This window comes from Prinia subflava, chromosome 5, assembly GCF_021018805.1.
Source record: "Prinia subflava isolate CZ2003 ecotype Zambia chromosome 5, Cam_Psub_1.2, whole genome shotgun sequence".
In the NCBI taxonomy this organism is placed as follows: Eukaryota; Metazoa; Chordata; class Aves; order Passeriformes; family Cisticolidae; genus Prinia; species Prinia subflava.
This window is the reverse complement of record NC_086251.1, coordinates 4,843,035-4,861,354: the sequence shown is the minus strand read 5'-3', so window position 1 is coordinate 4,861,354 and position 18,320 is coordinate 4,843,035. Positions and strand designations below refer to the sequence as shown.

At 54.2% G+C, this 18,320-nt stretch overlaps 1 protein-coding gene across 3 annotated transcripts in view; it reads right to left on the bottom strand.

The window, feature by feature from the left end:
* Positions 1 to 9,790: 9,790 nt before the first annotated feature.
* The window catches only part of ABTB2 (ankyrin repeat and BTB domain containing 2), a 127,698-nt gene continuing 119,168 nt past the window's right edge, over positions 9,791 to 18,320 (bottom strand). For all 3 annotated transcript variants that reach the window (XM_063397658.1, XM_063397657.1, XM_063397656.1), the window contains 9 exons: positions 17,854 to 17,989; positions 16,623 to 16,849; positions 14,844 to 15,022; positions 14,356 to 14,461; positions 14,107 to 14,209; positions 13,586 to 13,676; positions 11,889 to 11,957; positions 11,376 to 11,489; positions 9,791 to 10,121 (listed from right to left, as the gene is read on the bottom strand). In XM_063397658.1, coding sequence (XP_063253728.1) covers positions 9,924 to 10,121; positions 11,376 to 11,489; positions 11,889 to 11,957; positions 13,586 to 13,676; positions 14,107 to 14,209; positions 14,356 to 14,461; positions 14,844 to 15,022; positions 16,623 to 16,849; positions 17,854 to 17,989 — 1,223 coding nt within the window. In that variant the 3' untranslated portion in view covers positions 9,791 to 9,923. The remainder of the gene's footprint in view (positions 10,122 to 11,375; positions 11,490 to 11,888; positions 11,958 to 13,585; positions 13,677 to 14,106; positions 14,210 to 14,355; positions 14,462 to 14,843; positions 15,023 to 16,622; positions 16,850 to 17,853; positions 17,990 to 18,320) is intronic.

Below are 18,320 nucleotides of genomic sequence, written 5' to 3'. Positions count from 1 at the left end.
CAGGGACCCCCTCCTCCGGAGGGGGCCCTCCCTGCCTAACCCACCCCCACCCCGGGACCCCCTCCTAGCGAGGGGGCCCAGCCCATCCCTCCCGCCCCCAGAACCCCCCCGAGGAGGGGCCCTCCCGGACCCCCGGCGCCGCCGGGGAGCCCCCACTGTGGTGCGGGGGCAGCCGGAGCCCCGGCGGCGCCGGGCGCTCCTTGAGACCCGCACAGCGGGACCCGCCCGGCGGGCCCGGCCCGTGCGGGGCTCCAGCGGGGGCAGGGGGCGCCGGCTCCGGCCCTCTGGGCTTTATTCTGCGGCACCCCGAGCCCCGCGGCTACGGGAGAAAGAGGGAGAGGGGAGAGAGAAGAGGGCAGGGAAGGATGAGGGGGGACAGGGAGAAGGATCGGGGCGGGTTCGCGAGAGGAGGGGCAAGGGAAAGGCCGGGTGGGAGGGGAGAGGGATGATGGACAGAGGAGGGGAGAGGGATGATGGACAGAGGAGGGGAGAGGGATGATGGACACAGGATGGGGAGAGGGGGAACAGAGGGGAGTCGGGTTGGGGAGAGGGGAGCGAGAGGGGCGAAAGGAGGGGGGGGTCGGGGAGGTGCAGGGGAGAGAGTAGGGGAGGCTGGGGAGAGGGGAAGGGCAGGAGGGGAGCTGGGACGGAAAGGGAGGATATGGGGGAGAAAGAAAAAAGCGGGAGGGGTAGAAAAGAGGAGACAAGGGGAGCAAGAAGGAGGAGGATAAGGGCAGGAGAAAGAGGGGAAAGAAAGAGAGGTAGAGGGGGCCTCTCCTAGGCCACGCTGGCAGAGCCCGGCGCAGCTCCAGCCTCCCCGAGCTCTGAGAGAGCAAATGGCGGCGAGAGGGAAAGCCGGGGCTTAAATCACCTCGGCCCCGCCCCGCGCAGCCGCATTGGAGCCCCGCCCCGCGCAGCCGCACTGGGGCCCCGCGCACCTGAGCGGGCCCGCCCCGCGCACCTGAGCCTGGTCAGGCCCCGTCCCGGGACCGCCCCTGACACGGGCCGAGGCCCCGCCCCTTGAGGCCGCCCCGGTCCCGCCCAGCCCCGGTCCCGCCCATCCCCGCCCGGGATGGGGCGGGACCATCGCTCCCGGCCCCGCCGCTCTCACCCGGGCCGGACCGGGGCTGCCACCGGCACCGGGGCCTCGGCTCCGGGCTCTGCCGGGGTCTCTGGGGGTCCCGGGCGGTGCCGCCTCTCCCCCGCCGGGCGCGCTGCGGGTCCCGGGCCCGCAGGACCGAGGCGGGCTCGGGGCGGCACCGGCACCGCTCCGGGACGGGCGCTGGGGCCGGGACCCGCCGGGGCTCCGGGCAGCCCCCGGGATCCCGCGCTCGGCCCGCCGGGCCGGGCTCCGCTCCAGCCCCGAGCCCCTCCCGGAGCCCGCGCCGAGCCCCGAACGCGGCCCCGGGGCTCCGCCGCCGGCCCCGCCCGCGGCGCTCCGCCGCTGCTGCGGAGCTCTCCGCGGGGCCGGGGCAGCCCGGCCGGGGCTGTGCCTCGGGCCCCGCTCGGAGCTCGGGGACACAGCCCGGCCCCGGCCGGGAGAGCCCGCCCGGAGCCCGAACGCGGCGCTCGGGCTGGGTTCGAGCGGCCCCAAATGCAGCGCTCAAAGCTCTGCGGGGCAGCCCGGACACGGCTGGCAGAGCCCGGTGCGAGAGCTCCCGCACACAGGACTCGGGCTCTGCTCCGAGCCTCCAAATGCACACCTGGGTCTCTCTGGGATCCCAAAGCTGCCTGAGGGACCCTGGTTTCCAGCCCCGAACCAGGGCTCAGTGTCTGTGTCTGCACTCGGCCCAATCAGCCCAGTTTGAGCCCCAAAACGCAGCCCTGGCTCTCTCTGTGAGCCCCAGAACTGCTCCAGCCCGGGGGGTTCGGAGCCCCAGGAGTGCCCCCGGCCAGGGGCAGAGCCCAACCGGGCACCAGCAGCAGCTCCCTCAGCCCCAGGGGATGGGGAAGGGACCAGAGTCAGAAATCCAGCTCAGAACAGTTTAATAATCATGGAAACCAAGACAAATACAATATTTGATATTAATGTCAACACACAATAAATAACAGAGCAACAAGAGCAGGGAGGACAGTAATGAAGAGCAGAGAGAGAAAAACCCCTCCACACTGCCCCTCTGACATTAGAAATCCAAAATGTGATCCAGAGCACCATCAGCTCCCAGTGTGGGGCATTTCCACATTGCTGTTCCTTTCCTTGTGTTCCATCCTGGGGATTTGTGGATAAAGGGAGGCACTGGCTGCTCCTCTGAGCGAGGGAAAGGCTCCTGTGCTGTTCCCAAAAACACAACTCCTGGAATTAGTGCCCTGGGAGCCCAGGCCAGCCCTTCCAGTGCCTGGGGGTCACCCAGAGGGTCTTCACCAGCACGAAATGAAAATGCCATCCTGGTGCAGTGCATTTCCAGCAGGACTGGACACTCCTGGCCAAGGTCACCAGTCCATGGAATTTGGACCAGTGACAATCCAGGGGGGATTTTAAATGGCATTCTTGCAGATTTCATTGTGCAGAAACTCCACTTCTTTTTTGGCACCTCTTGTTTCAATGTCATTTTAATGTCCAGATTGCCAGAGGCAGGGAAAACCAATCAGCATTCCCTGAGCATCTCCATACATTCCATGTCCACCTGCAACAAGTGGGCAATGGACAGGAGCTGGCCCAGGACAGGCCAGAGATGGGGCTTCCAACCTAAACAATTCTGTGATCTCTTCCTGCATTCATTTGCATTGTTTCCCTTTCAAATTTAAATTCCCAAATTTAGATCATTTATTAAAGGAATTATTTTAAATTATTCCAGGAATATAAAGGGGAGTAGTAAAACATACAAGAATCATTCCCACGTCCTTTAAATTATTATTAATTGGAAGCCCTTTCCCTCATCTCTTTCCTTGTTTAGCTTTCCTGGAAATCCTTATGATCCCACACTTTTTCCAAGAGATCTGCTGGGATTACTGGAAAGTTTGTTCTGTCAGAAATCCAGGGGGGGTTACCACACTTGTTCTTCTGCATCTTTATCCCTTACCCAGGTTTCCTCTAGGATGGTGCTGTGGAAGAAGTTTGGAATTACTGGAAATGGATCAGATTCACAGTTCTCCCCCAATGTTTCAAATTTCTTGGAATTACCCTCAAAAGTGCCCTAGAACACGGCTGTGAAAGGATCAGTCAGAGGAACATCCTGAAAAGAGAAAACCACCTCCAGCAGCAGCCGGAATGATCCCATTTCTGTTCTTACCTGGTCTCCAGGTGCTCCTGCCAGAGCTCCCAACAGCCACTGCCATTCCTAAGCAAGAGCGATGGGAGACATTCCTGCTGTCCATGAAGGTGAGGAGGCACTTTGGGATGTTCTTTGCTCTGGAATCAGACAACAGAGAGGAAATCATCCTTGTGGTCCCTTCCAAGCCAAACCACCCTGTGATTCCATAGCAGGATCAGCACCTATCCCAATTCCATTCCAGAAACATCCTCCCACTAACCCAGGACTTTCCTTTTTCTGCATCTCATCAGGGATGTGCTGCTCAGTGCCCCGGGCAGGGAACACCTCAGCATTCCCGGGATGTCTCAGCATTCCCGGGATGTCTCAGCAGTCCCTGGATGCCTCAGCAGTCCCTGGATGCCTCAGCATTCCCGGGATGTCTCAGCAGTCCCTGGATGTCTCAGCATTCCCGGGATGTCTCAGCATTCCCGGGATGTCTCAGCAGTCCCTGGATGCCTCAGCAGTCCCTGGATGCCTCAGCATTCCCGGGATGTCTCAGCAGTCCCTGGATGTCTCAGCATTCCCGGGATGTCTCAGCATTCCCAGGACGCCGTCCCACGCCGATCCCGCCGTTCAGCGCCTCCCGGGCTGCAGTGCCGGCGCTCCCCACGGGGCGGCAGCACCGGGCGCTCCCGGCCCGGCCGGTCCCGGTGTCCCGGGGGCGGCGGAGGCTTTGACCCGCCCGGGCCCGGCGGGGTTTTCCCCCGCGGGCAGAAATCCCGCTGATCCCTTCATTTCACCTTCCAAGGCACAGGATCGCAGCACAGCCTGAGCCGGGAGCGACCCACACCGAGCCCAAATCCCGGCCCCGCACAGGACACCCCGAGAATCCCACCCTGTGCCCGAGAGCCTTGTCCAGAGCCCAACCTCTCCCCAAAGGTCCTGAAAACACAGCGGGGCTGGGAGGAGGATGGCGACCGAGGGTTTTTATCCGTGTCTCGTTCTACAGAACCGCTGTGCATCCTTACAGGTGGCCCTGCCTTCGACGCGTCCCTTACACCGCGCTGTGATCACACCCCGGGGACCGAGGCAGCCCCGCCTGAGCCCCGCTCCCATTCCCAGCCAGAGCAGGTTTCCTTCCCCTGGATTCCCGCGGCAGTCCCGGGGGTCCCGTTCCATAAAGCAAATTATCCACAGCGACACAGCCCGGCCCCTCCACAAAGTATCCACAGCCCCCGAGCGGGTCCCTCCGGGGAGCGCCGATCCCTCATTCTCACCCACACTGTGCATTCTCTCTCCCGCACATCCATTTAGATTTTACCCCAAAATGTTCATTTGGGCCCGTAGAGGATCCCCCGGCCCCGCTCGGCCGAGGCAGCTCCGGCGCCCCCTGCCCGCAGCTCCCGCTGCTGCCGCCTTCCCGCTCCGGGCCCCGGGACGGGACAGGGATCCCTGTACCGGGACAGCGATCCTTGTACCGGGACAGCGATCCTTGTACCGGGACAGTGACCCCTGTGCCGGGACAGCGATCCCTGTGCCGGGACAGCGATCCCTGAGCCGGGATACCCATCCCTGTGCCGGGACAGCGATCCCTGTGCCGGGACACTCATCCCTGTGCCGGGACAGCGATCCCTGTGCCGGGATATCCATCCCTGAGCCGGGACAGCGATCCCTGTGCCGGGATACCCATCCCTGTGCCGGGACAGCGATCCCCGTGCCGGGACAGCGATCCCCGTGCCGGGACAGCGATCCCCTCCCCGCAGCCCCCGCAGCCAGCTGGGGCTGTCCCCGTTCCCCGCTCACCTCCGAACCCGGCCCCGCTGCTCCCCGGCCACTGCCTCGGCGTTCCTGAATTTGGTCCCAGGAAAAAAAAAAAAAGAAAAAAAAAAAGAAAAGAAAAAGCAGGAGGAAGGAGAGGAGGAAGGAGGGGTAGAGGGAGGTACAGGATGCGACCCCGAGGCCCCCGTGCCTCACCTGGACCCCTCCGGAGGAGCCCGGCCCGGCCGCTGCCACCGACACCGAGAGCTGAAGGAGCAGAAGAACGGAGAGCGATTCCCGAGGCTTTAAATCCCCTCGGTTCCGCCCCGTGCACCTGAGCCGGGCCCGCCCCGCCCCGGGACCGCTCGCCCCGGGATGCGCCGGGAGCATCGCTTTGTCCTGGCTCGGCATCACCTGTCCGTGCCTGCAGGGACATGGAACTGCAGTGGGAGTCACCCATCCGCAGGGATGCCCCTCTCCCTGCAAGCCCTCGCACTGACCCAGCGCGTTCTCCACCTCCTTTGGCCCGGACAGGGAAACACTGGCTGCTCCTCTGGGCAAGGAAAAGGCTCCTGTGCTATTCCCAAAACGACAACTCCTGGAATTAGTGCCCCGGGAGCCCAGTCCAGTCCTCCCAGTGCCTGGGGGTCACCCAGAGGGTCTTCACCAGCACGAAATGAAAATGCCATCCTGGTGCAGTGCATTTCCAGCAGGATTGGACACTCCTGGCCAAGGTCACCAGTGCATGGAATTTGGACCGGTGACAATCCAAGGGGGGATTCTGAGTTGGACTCCTGCAGATTTCATTGTGCAGAAGCTCCACTTCTTTTTTGGCACCTCTTGTTTAAATGTTTCCCTGCTGGAAGAGATCAGTTAATCTTTTTAATGACCAGATTGCCAGAGGCAAGGAAAACCAACCAGCATTCCCTGAGCATCTCCACCCCTTCCATGTCCACCTCCAACAAGTGGCCAATGGGCAGGCTCAGAGATGGGGCTTCCAACCCAAACCATTCCATGACGATTCCATGATCTCTCCCTGCATTCATTTTTCATTGTTTCCTCTCAAATTTAGATGATTTGTTTAAAAAGTCTAAATTTATTCCAGGGATAAAGAGGGGAGTTGTAAAACATATGAGAATCATTCCTACGTCCATCAAATAATTATTAATTGGAAGCCCATTCCCTCATCTCTGTCCTTGTTTAGCTTTCCTGTAAATCCTTATGATCCCACAGTTTCTAGGTGTATTTCCCTCCCAAAAAAGGGATGGAAACATCCTGATGCATTAGGGAAAGGATTTTTTTGTTATTCCAAGGAACGACAAGCAGAGAGGTGGCCTTGGATAGCAGGCATGAACACCCTCACAATTCCCTCTCTCCAAACCCTGCACAGATGGGCTGGGAATGCCGGAAGGAGCCGGGAGTGCCTCTAATTGCAGAGCGTGCCTTTAATCCCGGGCTCAGCCGGCTCAGCCGTGGGAGCCTGTCCCAGCACGGGGACAGGACAGGTCCCTGCACATCCCTGGGGCACCAGTCCCCGCCCGCTCCACACCCCAGCTCGGTGTTTGCCATTCCAGATCGCTGATCCCGCTGCAGCAGGATCACTCCTCCTCTCCCACGCCCAGAATTTGCCCGCAGTGATGGGATCCTGTGGCTGATCGGAGCCACGCCTGGCCGAGCAGCTCCCTGCAGGTGGCGAAGGGATGTGACCTACTTGTCACTGGAATCATCCCGCCTGCTCGGGGAGCTCTGAGCTCTTGTGGCAGCTGGGGCCGGCTGATCCCTCCTGCAGTGTCCTGGGAGGAAGCAGGAGCAGGGAAGAAGCTGAGGCTGCTGTGAGCTGGAAGTGCTTCCAGGAGAGGTCTGGCATCCCAGAGGGAGAAGGGAGCAGTCTGGGAAGCACTGGGTAAGGGCCAGGAGGAAGGGCTGTCCTTTCCACTTGGCCCTGGTGATATTCCCTTGGGAGTTCTTGACTTCCAGAGCTGGATTTTTGCTGGCCTGTGTGCCTGGGGATCACAGCCTGTCTCGGTGAGGGCTCTTGGCGTGGGCAGGGCTCCGTGTGGCTGTGAGGGCTGTGGTGGAGAGAGGTAGAAAGGGACACGGGAAACCTTCTCCTGCCTGAGCAAAGCATGGAGAGAGGATCTCCAGGTGAAATCCCGTGCCTGGAACAGCAGGAACAGGGACAGCCCTGAGATGACTTCAGCTGTGGGTTGTGTCGCTCCTCTTCCCTTGCTCTGCTGTGATTTGCCATCATCATCACAAGACACCTTTTTTCCTGCCCTTTTTTTTTCCTGAGCAAACAACGCCCAAGTGCAGCGTTCTGTGGATTAATGGATCCCCCAGGCTCCAGCCCTGCCCTCTGGGGAGGCAGACCCAGCTCTGGAGCCCTCTCCTGTGGCATAGGCAGGGACAGCAGCCTGCTGCTCCTCCTCAGGGAGTCCCTGTCCTCTCCCTGCGTGTCCCCCGCCCCTGTGGCAGGTGCAGGAAGCGGGGTCTGCCTGCCTGGGCAGCATTTGGCGAGGCCAAAGGGGCCGTGAGTGGTGGTGCTGCATTAGCCAGGGCCTGCCTGCTGTGCAGAGCCTTATTAGAGAGCAAACGAGCCTTCATTTCAGGCTGGAAGTCACCGAGCCTGCTCAGGCAGATGTTTATTTCCTCTGCTCCCTGCAATGATGTCATTATGGCCAGCCAAGCTCTGTGCTTCCCCAAAGCTGGGCAAACTGCTCTGGGACTTTCTCAGGCTCCCCTGCAGCACTCTATAAAATACAGGCAGTGTACAACTGGTTTCACAAGGAATTTCTGTTTGGCCTACTTATTAAAGGGCTCCAAAGGGAATCGGAGGTGTTTGTATTCCAGGATTCTTGAGAACAAGTCACTGTTGATGCTGGCAGGTTTCCAAATAAGGAAGAAAAAAACACACTTCTGGGTCAAATTCCTTCTCCTAAGCTTTTCTACTTCTTATTTGAGTAGAGGATGAGTCCTGTGCTGGATGAGTCCTGTGCTCTCACATCAGTCCTCTCACAGAGCACCACCCAGAGCCCTTCTGGCCTTTGGGATCCTGAGGTGACACCGAAGGGAAGGATCACCTGCTTTTTTTTTCTAATACCTCTGGTGTAAGAGCTGCTTTAACCCTCACTGTTTCTCCTGCTGCAGAGGAGAATCCTGGAATTAGGGTTATTTTTTGAACATTACCATTTGCTGCTTTCTGCTTATTCCAGCTAGGGGAAAATGCAAGTTAAACTTTTTAACTTCACAAAAATGTCTGCTCCTAGGAAGGGGAAATGAATGCCTCTGTATCCCTAAAATTAGGTATATTTACACCAAAACCAACTTAAGATGCTCCAACTGCAACAGCCTTTTCCACATAAATGTCTTTAAATCTTTTTTTTTTGTTGTTACTGTTAGAGAAACAGAATAAATAACAGCACCTGTGTATTTTAAAATTACGTTGTTAATAAAATCCCGGTACATTTACATAAATGACAACATTAATGTACAATTAAACAAAGCGTTGTAATATTACAGCAACAAAAGAGGACCTACATATTTGTACAGATAGCTGGTGCAGCTACTTGAAAATACTTTCCAAAATAAAGCCTTCTGTGGCATTTCTCAGTGATAATTTTGACCCCCCCTGTATGGCTTTCTGTAATAAATAGGGTTATTGGAGCTGGTGGTGCTCAGCAGCTGTGGACCTAAAGCACAAAGGGAGTGTGCCCTGACCAACCTGTCTGTCAGCTGACTAGGAATCCTTATCCATGCATGCAATTTGCCTCGGTGTAAATCCTTTAGGAACAAGGCCACGTCAGATTTTGATGGATTTGCTGGGAGATGCTGGTGATTCCTTCTCCTTCCCTTTATCCAAACTGTGTCTGCGTTGTGCTTTGGAGCCTGGGCCCAGCTGAGCCTCCTCCTTCCACTGTGTTTAGACACAATGGGAATAAATTGCTGAATTTCTAATAAGGAATGAACAGTTCTCCACTGAAAACTTGGTTTCCTCTTGTTCACCCATCCACAACAAACAGAAGTGTCCTGGCAAATGATTTTTGCTGAGTGCTTAGCAAAGCTCAGTGGGAATAGCTGGAGGTCTTTACTTAATCCCAACCAACTCCAGAGAGAGAACAAACCACCGAGCTGGATGCTCTTTGGAGGCCAGGGAAGGCTTTTATTGCTATTTTTGCAACTGGGCAGTTTTTCAGCCTAGTGCCAGCTCCTGCTACACCTGAGCCATCTACAAAGTATCTTTTGTGATGTCAGGTCTCACAGGTAATACCCAGAAAAAGGCTTTTAAGGTCAAAGTGACTGACTGACACTACCAGGCCTTGACAGCAAAAGGGCAGACAGTCTCTTTCTTTCTCCTCAAAACAGATCCAGATTAACAACTGGCACAGTGAAACTGCATTTAAAAACACTCAAACCCCAACTCTCCCCTCCCTGCCGCAGCTCAGCTCTTCATTTTAGGCTTAAGGAGTGAGTAATTTCAGTGTTAGTATTAGTTTCTACTCAGCTTTGAACATACAAAACTCTCTCTCAAGGTGCAAACAGTTTTGGGGGGAGTTTCTGTCGGTCTGCTGTAAGGACGCTGGTACTGCTGAGAGGGGAAGCACTTTGTGTGCAGACAGATGGCTCGTGGGCAGGCTTCAGGATCAGGGAACTCCTTCTAGGCAGCCTTTTTACAGGGAAAACATCTGTGTGGACCAACTTAAGCCCATGTATGAGTGCTGGGCTCGGTTCAGTTGCCTCTCCCGCCGTGCTCGTGGGAAGGGCAGCGCCCATCTCTGCACCGCGGGTTCTCCCCTGGCACCCGCAGTGTCTGGGCCGTGGCAGTGTTTGTGTGACAGTGTCGTTCCTGTGGCAGCAGCACGGAGCAGCCAGCTCCCCTCCCTCAGCACCAGGGGACAGTGCTTGTCCCAGGGCACCTCCAGGGAGCTGCAGAAGGCAGAACAGCCCCAGCGGCGCCTCCGCCGCGGTTCGCGCCGCTCACACCCGGGACGTGACGTACACGGAGTGCAGGCGCCCGGCCAGGGCTGCCTGCAGGTCCCGCAGGGGGTCCAGGCCCTGCACTTTGCTGTTCCTGCCGTAGATGAGCTGCTTGAACGAGTCCTGCTCCAGCAGGGAGCTCATGTGCTGGAGGAAGAAGCCCTCGCAGAAAGAGGCCAGCTCCGGTGCGTTGTGGATCTGAGGGAGACAGCAGGATTATCAACCCCTTCCGTACCTCACAGACCTCAGTGACATCCCTGACAGTCCCACTCCTGATTCTTCTCTCCTTTCTGTCTCTTAGAAGACAGGAGTAACAGTGGAAAAGCACTGAAGGCAGGACTTGGATCATTTCTCCCAGCGCTTTCTATGGGCACAGGCGCGAGCAGGGAGGCACCGAGGCTTTTTTAATTCCCTCCCTGCTGGCCTGCTGTTGGCAGGGCTGCCCCCAGCCCCTTCCCTCGCTGCAGCAGAGCAGCTGGCTGATGAGGTGGCCAAGGTACCTGTTTGGCTGAGCCACAGCACACAACAAGGCTGCCGTGCTGGCAGATGGCGAGCAGGGCTGGGGGCAATCAGGACACGGGTCACGGGACGGAGCCTCATCCCCCCACGAGGGGCTGGAGGCAGGAGAAGAGCCCTGCTGCCCTCCTGAACCACCAGCAGGCCACCCCTGCCTGGGGCTGGGCTCCCTCTGCTTCAGGAGCAGTAACCAGAACCACGGAACTCAGGTTTGATATCAAAAAGCTCCGTGCACATGCAGCCTCTGCCTGGGAATTCTGTACAGATAATAATTTCAGGGAAAGCACATAATGGCCAGCAGGGAATGCTGTTTCCCCTTTCTACCACTGCACACTGTTAAAATTTTAGGTCTGAAAGAAACCAGCCCAATGTGAGAAAAACTGAAAAGCATCAGTGGGACACAAAAGACACAATTAAAAAAAAAAATCATGACCAGCCCTCTGTGCAGTTTTCTCCTTGTTAAGGGATCTGATCCTGCAAAATTCCAGGAAGGGCAGAGTATTTCTCTGACTTATGTTAGCTGCTGCAGAGGTGCATATCTGTCACCCAACAGACTTTATGCTCCTTTTAGAGCTGAAAAGAATATTTTCCAGCAGCAGGGATGCTAGGAAAGGGTTTGTTTTGTAATTGCTGTGCTGTGATCAATTGCCCCCGCTGCTCCCAGGATTTGAATCCCTGAGGATTTGCTGATGTTGCTGTATCAGGCTGCTAAGACAGCTCTCCCCTACCCTGCAGGGATCCCCCATCCATTTCATCCATGAGTGCTTCAGACATGAAAACACACCGGGGCTGTGCAGGGCTTTCCAGCCTGGAGCTGGGAATCATCTCGCTCGTGTTGGGGCTGGGGGGAGTTACCTGCAGGGAGGGTGCCCACCTGGGGGTTTAGTTACCACCAGGAGCTCACTGGGATTCTCAAACCAGGGGGGTTGGACCCACCTTTGCATATTTATAGATGTTGACAGAGTTGTCCATGCTGATGGTCTGGGCACAGAGGATTTCACAGTGTCTCTGGAGGCCGTCCAGCTGGAACAGGCTGGCAGCCGACAGCAGCTACGGGGACAAGAGAGAGGCTATGTGAGACCGTGAGGCTTCAAAGGCCTGGGCAAGGCAAACAGGATGGATGATTTCCCCTCTGAAGAGTCCCTGACTCCCTGTTTTAATGGCCAAGTGCTCATGCAACAGCAAAAAGGCCGCTCCATGCTGAAGTGACAGACTGACACATCTCCCCTCCTAGCAAAGCTCCTCCCACAAGCACATTTGCTCTCCTTTCTGTCACCACGACACAGAAACACCAGGCAGTGATGTTTTGAAACTTTTAAGCTCATTTCCAAGCGTTAAGCATGCTCCTGGACTGAATGGAAGCCTGCTGTTAGCTCCTGGATTTTGCCTTTCAACTCCGTTTTACGCCACAGCGCACTTGGCAAGACTTGGAAGAAAAAGCTCTCTCACCTCTAAGATATCAGCGGTGGGAATTTCCATGGATTCTGTCCCTCCATAGTACAAATACTGCATCAGCATCTGGAATGGGAAGAAGGCCAGGCATGAAGTTATCACTGCAGTCACAAGGGGCTGTTGATGGCTCTGCTCCCCTTCCTGAGCAGACGGGAATCGCGTCCTGTGCCGGCTCTCACCTCTGCTGGTGGCTTTTTTTCCCCACTCCTAGCGTGGCAAATCCGCTGCTTTCTAAGAGTCCTTTCTCTCCTGGGCCCTGAAAAGGGCCCTGCTGGGGACTTTGGGCCGAGGGTGACAGTGCTGTCTCTGAGCAACACCGCTGTCCTTGTCTGGGCCCCGGGCTGGTGACGCCTGGCAGGCCGGTCACGCGCAGCGCTGCCAGCCAGCCCAGCGTGAGCATCCCGGGGACCTCCCAGCCACTGGCCTTCCCTGCTGGGCTTCTAATCAGCTTCCAGCCCCTCGCCAGGCCCGGAGGAAAAGGCATTAATTGTTTGCAGGGAGAGCAAGAGGCAGCTCCTGCTCTTTGATCTGCACGTGCCCACCCCCAGCCCGAGCAGTGTCCGGGAGGGAACGGATCCGGTGCTGGAGCAGAAGTGTCCCGGGTGCTGCGTGGGGCTTGCAAGCTCTGCCACTCCTAACAGGGCTGGGAACAAATCTCAGCTGCTCCTTACACGACTGCATTGTTTGTGTGACAGAGTTAGTGAGAGCAAAGCTCTCCCAGCAGAGCCCTGAGCAGGACACACATCTCTGGTGGCTCAGCATCCTCTGCTCTACCTGGGCCTGCCTCTCCTTAACCCACCTGATTTACCATCAAACTGGGAAATAATTCACTGTTTCAGTTCCATCTCCTTTGTCTCTCTCTAAACTTAAGAACAAGTTTATCTTTAGAAACCTCTTGGTGTACAAATGCTGTTAAGGAAGCTTGTTCCAATACCCAGTTAAATTTTCCTCTCTGTTGAGTCTGGAGCTGCAAAATTTGATGTCACCTATCCAACACAAAACTTGTACAGCTCCTTACAAGCAGAACAAAGATGTTCTCATGGTCAGCTTCCTTCCCTCCAGTGAGATAACAGCACTGCTGACCAACAGACCAGGTTTGTTTGCTTATAAAAAGAGAATTAAAAAAAAGCCTCATCCTTTAGTGAAAGAGCTACACGACCCATTCTGCACTTCCCATCTCCCTGTTCCTCCACTAAATATGGAAATGTCATAAAAGCAAAGCACAATTCTCAGTTCTGAGCTGTTCTTGACAGGGACACCACTGAGTTCTGATCATCTGATTTGAATTAATATGAAGCCTGGCAATGCAGCTACTGTAAATAAGTTACTTTTTGCTTAGCAAAGCATGGAAACGGTACCATAAAAAGTATGAAAATGGTGTGTTAGAAATATAAAACTACTTTTCCATAGAAGACCAGCTTCTCCTGCTTTATGGAGGAGTCAGCTGCCTAGGAAGAAAGTAAGAATATAGACTGGAGGATTCTGTTTTATACCTGAAACTTTGGAAAAAGGGCATTTCAAAACACTCCTGAAATTCAGATCTGCTGAAAGCTACTCCATTTCTACTTGTAATATTATCTAATTATGGCATTACTTATTACCTACTTATGACATTACTACTTGGGCTTGTCTTGCCTTCCAGGTAGTTGAGAAGAGGAAAAAGAATAAAGAAAAAGTGGAATCAAGTCCCATACCTTGAAAATGTTGTATTTCATATCGCTGATTTCAACAGTCTTGCTGCCGTGGCCGTCATGCTCTGTTTTATTGGTCATCAGTGTCTTGAACCTGGGAATAGTTTTAAAGAGATTTAATTAAAAATATTTAATTTAATTGTATTGTGTGTCACACACTCATCACAAACAGCAAGGGGAAAGCAAAGTTTCCTCCTTGTTCATTGCACACTCAAAATCAAAACATTTCCTTCAATTTAATGATGTTCAGGGACAATTTAGAACTGTAAATTGCCTGGATCTAATCTAATCCCACCCTGTGATAGGTGGAAAACCCTGTCACTGTGCCAAGAACAGAGAGACTGCCAACTGCACCAGGCCAATGTGGGATCCCAGGAAAGCTGGAGCAAGTGCAGCTCTCCCTGCAGACTGTGGGAGAAGGAATGGGAAGGCAGGGAATGGCTGGATATTTACACTCCAATTACCCCACATGATTTCAGGGACAACCATGGCTGGATTAATTATGTCCCTGGTTAGTGACTCACCTGTTAGACGCAGTAACCAGCAGGACTTTGTGTGCATAGAAGAGCTTTCCTTCCACTAAGAAAGTTACATCGGACATTTCTTTATTGTTCAGAAAGTGAGGATCTGTCGGGTAAAGGGACAAAAAGAAAAAAAAGGTGATTTATTTTTAAACTGTGCATGCTTTTCAGAAAAAAAAATCCAAACAAACAAATAATAATAAAAAAGAACAACCCAGCAGTAATCAGAAGAAACTCAGGTGAGCACCTTACCCAGCCGAGCCGGCAGAGTCTTCCGGATTTCGGGAATGCTGGGAATGGGGCTGCTGCCGTAGCAGTGGGTGAAGATGGATGCCAGCTGCTGGTTGATGGAATCATTCTGTGAGGAGCATGGAACAGGGATCAGCATCTCGACACGGAGCAGATTCCAAACAGGCTGTAAGGGCTCACTGGGGGCTCACAGCATCTGCACCCTACCGGAGGAACCTCCCCTGAGACGGACAAGCTTTAATTTAAGGCTGAACTACGACATCTGTGGAGTTACAGAGGTATAAAGAGCTGTAGAGTTTCCCCCAGGTGTGTGTTTGAGGACTGGTATGTGTCTGGGTGCTGTTTATGAATTTAGATCAAAGCTTCCAGGGCCCTTTCCATGCCATCACTCCTGGGGACTTTGCCCAGCCATTCCCTTGCTCCTGTCGCGTGCAACAACAACAAAACCTCGGAACACTCAGCTCTGCCACAGTTACAGAACTCTGACTTACTTTGCTGGTTTTGAGGATGTCGAACATGAGCTGCAGCCCCTCGCTGACCAGCTCCTCGTTGTAATCCTCCTCCTTGATGGTGACAAACTCCCGCAGCAGTGTCTGCACCACGGAGTAGCGGGACTGGGAGAAGGTTGTCCGCAGGGACTCGATCCACACGTGGAGCTTCCAGGGCACTCCTGCAGCCACAGGAAAAAGGGACAGTGAGAGGTGATTTCCTGAAGTGCCTCTGAGGAGGTTATCCTGCTCCTGTTACTAACACTTGGCAGCGCTGAAGTAGCTCTACCTACGTCCTAACAGCAAGCAGATTTTTATCTTGGTATTAAAGGTGACTGAACTGGGTCACTGACAGATCAAGTGACAAAGGATTGGCATCGGGATCATAAATTGGAAATTTGTGCTGATTTTTAAGGATCAGAGACTCCCTGTTTCATTCTGAGCTTCATGGTTAGTCAGAACCACAAAGCAAATTCGAACTGAAGTTGTAAGGATATGTAATGCCACCCAGCTGTGGTGTGAGGTCTTTTCTCCCAGTTACACACAAGCTTCAAAGCTTTTCTCTTGCCTACCTTGGGGTCAGATTTGTTCCTTCACCTTAAATCATTGATAAACACTGAATTTTAGGTGTCAGTATCTGACAGGGAGAGACGTCCCTTCCTTTTGATATGTGGGAACAGAGGATCAAGCCAAGAGTGAGGGACATACCAGAGAAGCAGGAATTTGAAAAAAAACTAACAAACTTGTGAGGAGCCTTAAAAACTTTAAAAATTTAGATTACATAGCTTTGCTATTGGGGTTGTTGCTCTTCTAAGTGACAGGGGCAGAAAAGGAAGGTTTTTATGCCTTGTGTGCACCATGATCAGAAGGAAGATGTCATGGGTGGCAATGCAAGATGTCACCAAAAGCATGTATTCTATTCAGAGTCTGTGGGAACCAGCTGAAGAGGTGTTTTTGTTCATCTCATAACTCCAGAGGGGAGGGGACAGGTGTGTTCTGTCAATGGGCCAGCTGTTAAAACCATGTGGGGCAGTGTTCTTTATCTTTTCCATGACCCATGCTCCCTCTGGGGGAGATCTGCTGTTAATGGGCCATAGATGCTCACTGCATGACTGACACAATTACATCTTCCCACTGTCAGATCCTCCACCCAGTGGGAGGGGCCAAGCATTCCTACCTGGATAAAAGCTGCAGTTCACAACACCAAGGGAGCCTTTTTATCCACTGGATTTCCCAGAGGAAGACCAGACCCATCTCACCACCACTGGACCCTTCTACAGGATCATCTCTACTCCAACAGAACCACATTTGTCACTCCAGCAGAACCACATTTGTCACTCCAGCAGGATTTATTTGGACCGCTCCCAACACCCTGACCAGCAGGGTGTCAGGTTGTGTTCCGACTCTGCCAGTGTTTTTAGGATCTTTGTTTGCTTTTTTGTACTACTGCATTTGTATTTTTAATATTCCTAGTAAAGAACTGTTATTCCTATTCCTGTATCTTTGCCTGAAAGTCCCTAATTGCAAAATTACAATAATAATTTGGAGGGAGGGGGTTTTACATTCTCCATTCCAAGGGAAACTCCAGTTTTCTCTGACAGATATCTGTCTTTCCAAACCAAGACAAACTTTTATTCCTATTCCCATACCTTTGCCTGAAAGCCCCAAATAGCAAAACTACAGTAACTTGGAGGGAGGGGGTTTTACAGTCTCCATTCCAGGGGAAGCCCCAGCTCTCCCTGGCAGACTCCTGTCTTTCCAAATGGGAACAGAAGGGCTCACCCAGTGCCCGGAGCTCCATGGTGATGTCCACGTAGCCGTGCTCGGCGCTGTAGTACATGGCCTCCTGCAGAGCCTTCATCCGCGTCTTGCACAGCCTCACCTGGCCCTCGCTGGAGCTGCCCTGGCTGGAGGTGTCACTGTCCACCCCCTCGGCCAGGATCTCCTCCAGGGACAGCACGTCCCCCTTGGCCTGCTGGGGCTGCGTCAGGAGCTTGCGCAGGACGTTCCTGAGCGGGGACGAGAGGTTGCACTTAGTGACAATGAAATTTCAACGACTCAGACAGGACTGTGGGGATTTGGGGTTAGGGATCCAGCCCAGCAAACAGTAATTTCCTTCCCAAAGACAGCTGGCACTGTGGAGCAGCTCGGAAACCACTCGTCCTTCACTACCCCAAAGCCTAGAAACTGTGCCCCACAGCAAGAGCAAAAAACGCAGCCAGTACTCCTCACACGGTGGGTTTGTTTGGAATTTCACACGGCAGTTGCAAGAAAGGGACGTTCTTGTTTGTGTCTTGTTTGGGGAGTTTGCATCACTGGTGTCCCTCAGCCAGCTGGGGACAGCTGCTCCAGACATTCTCCAGCCCAGCAGGGCCACCCAGCGCTCACTGTGCTGCTGCACTGCCACCAGCCCATGCTCTCCTTGCATCCACGCCACCCCCGGGGCTAAATCCAGCTCATCTGAGGACCCAGCTTTAGGATCACCCCATCCCGTCCCATGGCAGAACAAGCCTTCAATCTCACTGAGTTTTTTTTTCTGGGAACACAGAGATTTCTGGGGGAGCTTCCCAATGATGTCTTATTTCTGAACAACTACCCTGAAAACAGGGTAGGGGAGCCCAGGCTGGCTGGTTCAATGATTCACCTCTGGGCTGGCCACCCAAAAAACAGAGATGCAGACACCCAGGCTCTGCTGTGGGTTATTTTTGCCACCTCCACTTGATTAGATTCCATCTCAGAACATGAACCAGGATCTCATAACCTACCCTTAGGTGGGACTTAGTCTGCTGATGAGGGCCTAAAACCAGCTCACTCTCAGTGCTGCAGAGCCAGACCAGCAAGTGCAGGAATAAGAAACAGCAAACAAAGATCTCTGTTCTTTGTTGTCAGGAGAGCCTTAACCCCATCTGCTGAACTGCATACACAGGGGGTTGGGTCACAAAGTCACACAGGACACACAGCAACACCTGGAGTGCACAAACCCCATTCTGAACAGGAGCAGAGCATTCCCCACCTGTGGCCGTGTGCTGCTGAGTGGCTGAAGCAGTTCATGTCCTCGTGGAGGGACGGTGACATCCCGTTGACTTCCAGCATGCTCAGGAGCGGGTCAGCGCCCCTGCTGAGCAGCAAGCTGACCAGCTCGTAATTCCCTGGGGAAAAAGAACAGCAACATCAGGATGGGTCCCCCTTTGGAAGCACAAAACACAGGACTGGCTGCTGGCAGGGCTCCCTGGCTCTGTTCCCATTAGATGGAGTAGGGAGCTGTGGCAGCAGATCCAGCACTGGGTGTCACTGGGAGGGGAGAAGGCCTTTTTACCCCTCCCATAAAGCTTGGAGCAGAGCAAGCCAGCCACTCATCCTCATAAAAGCACAAAAATAACAGAGAAAGAAACAGAAGGAAAAAAATCTAAAACCACTTTGAGGTGAAAAGTGTTGGCAAACAAGGCCAGCACAGACTCATTCACAGAACGCTCAACTCCT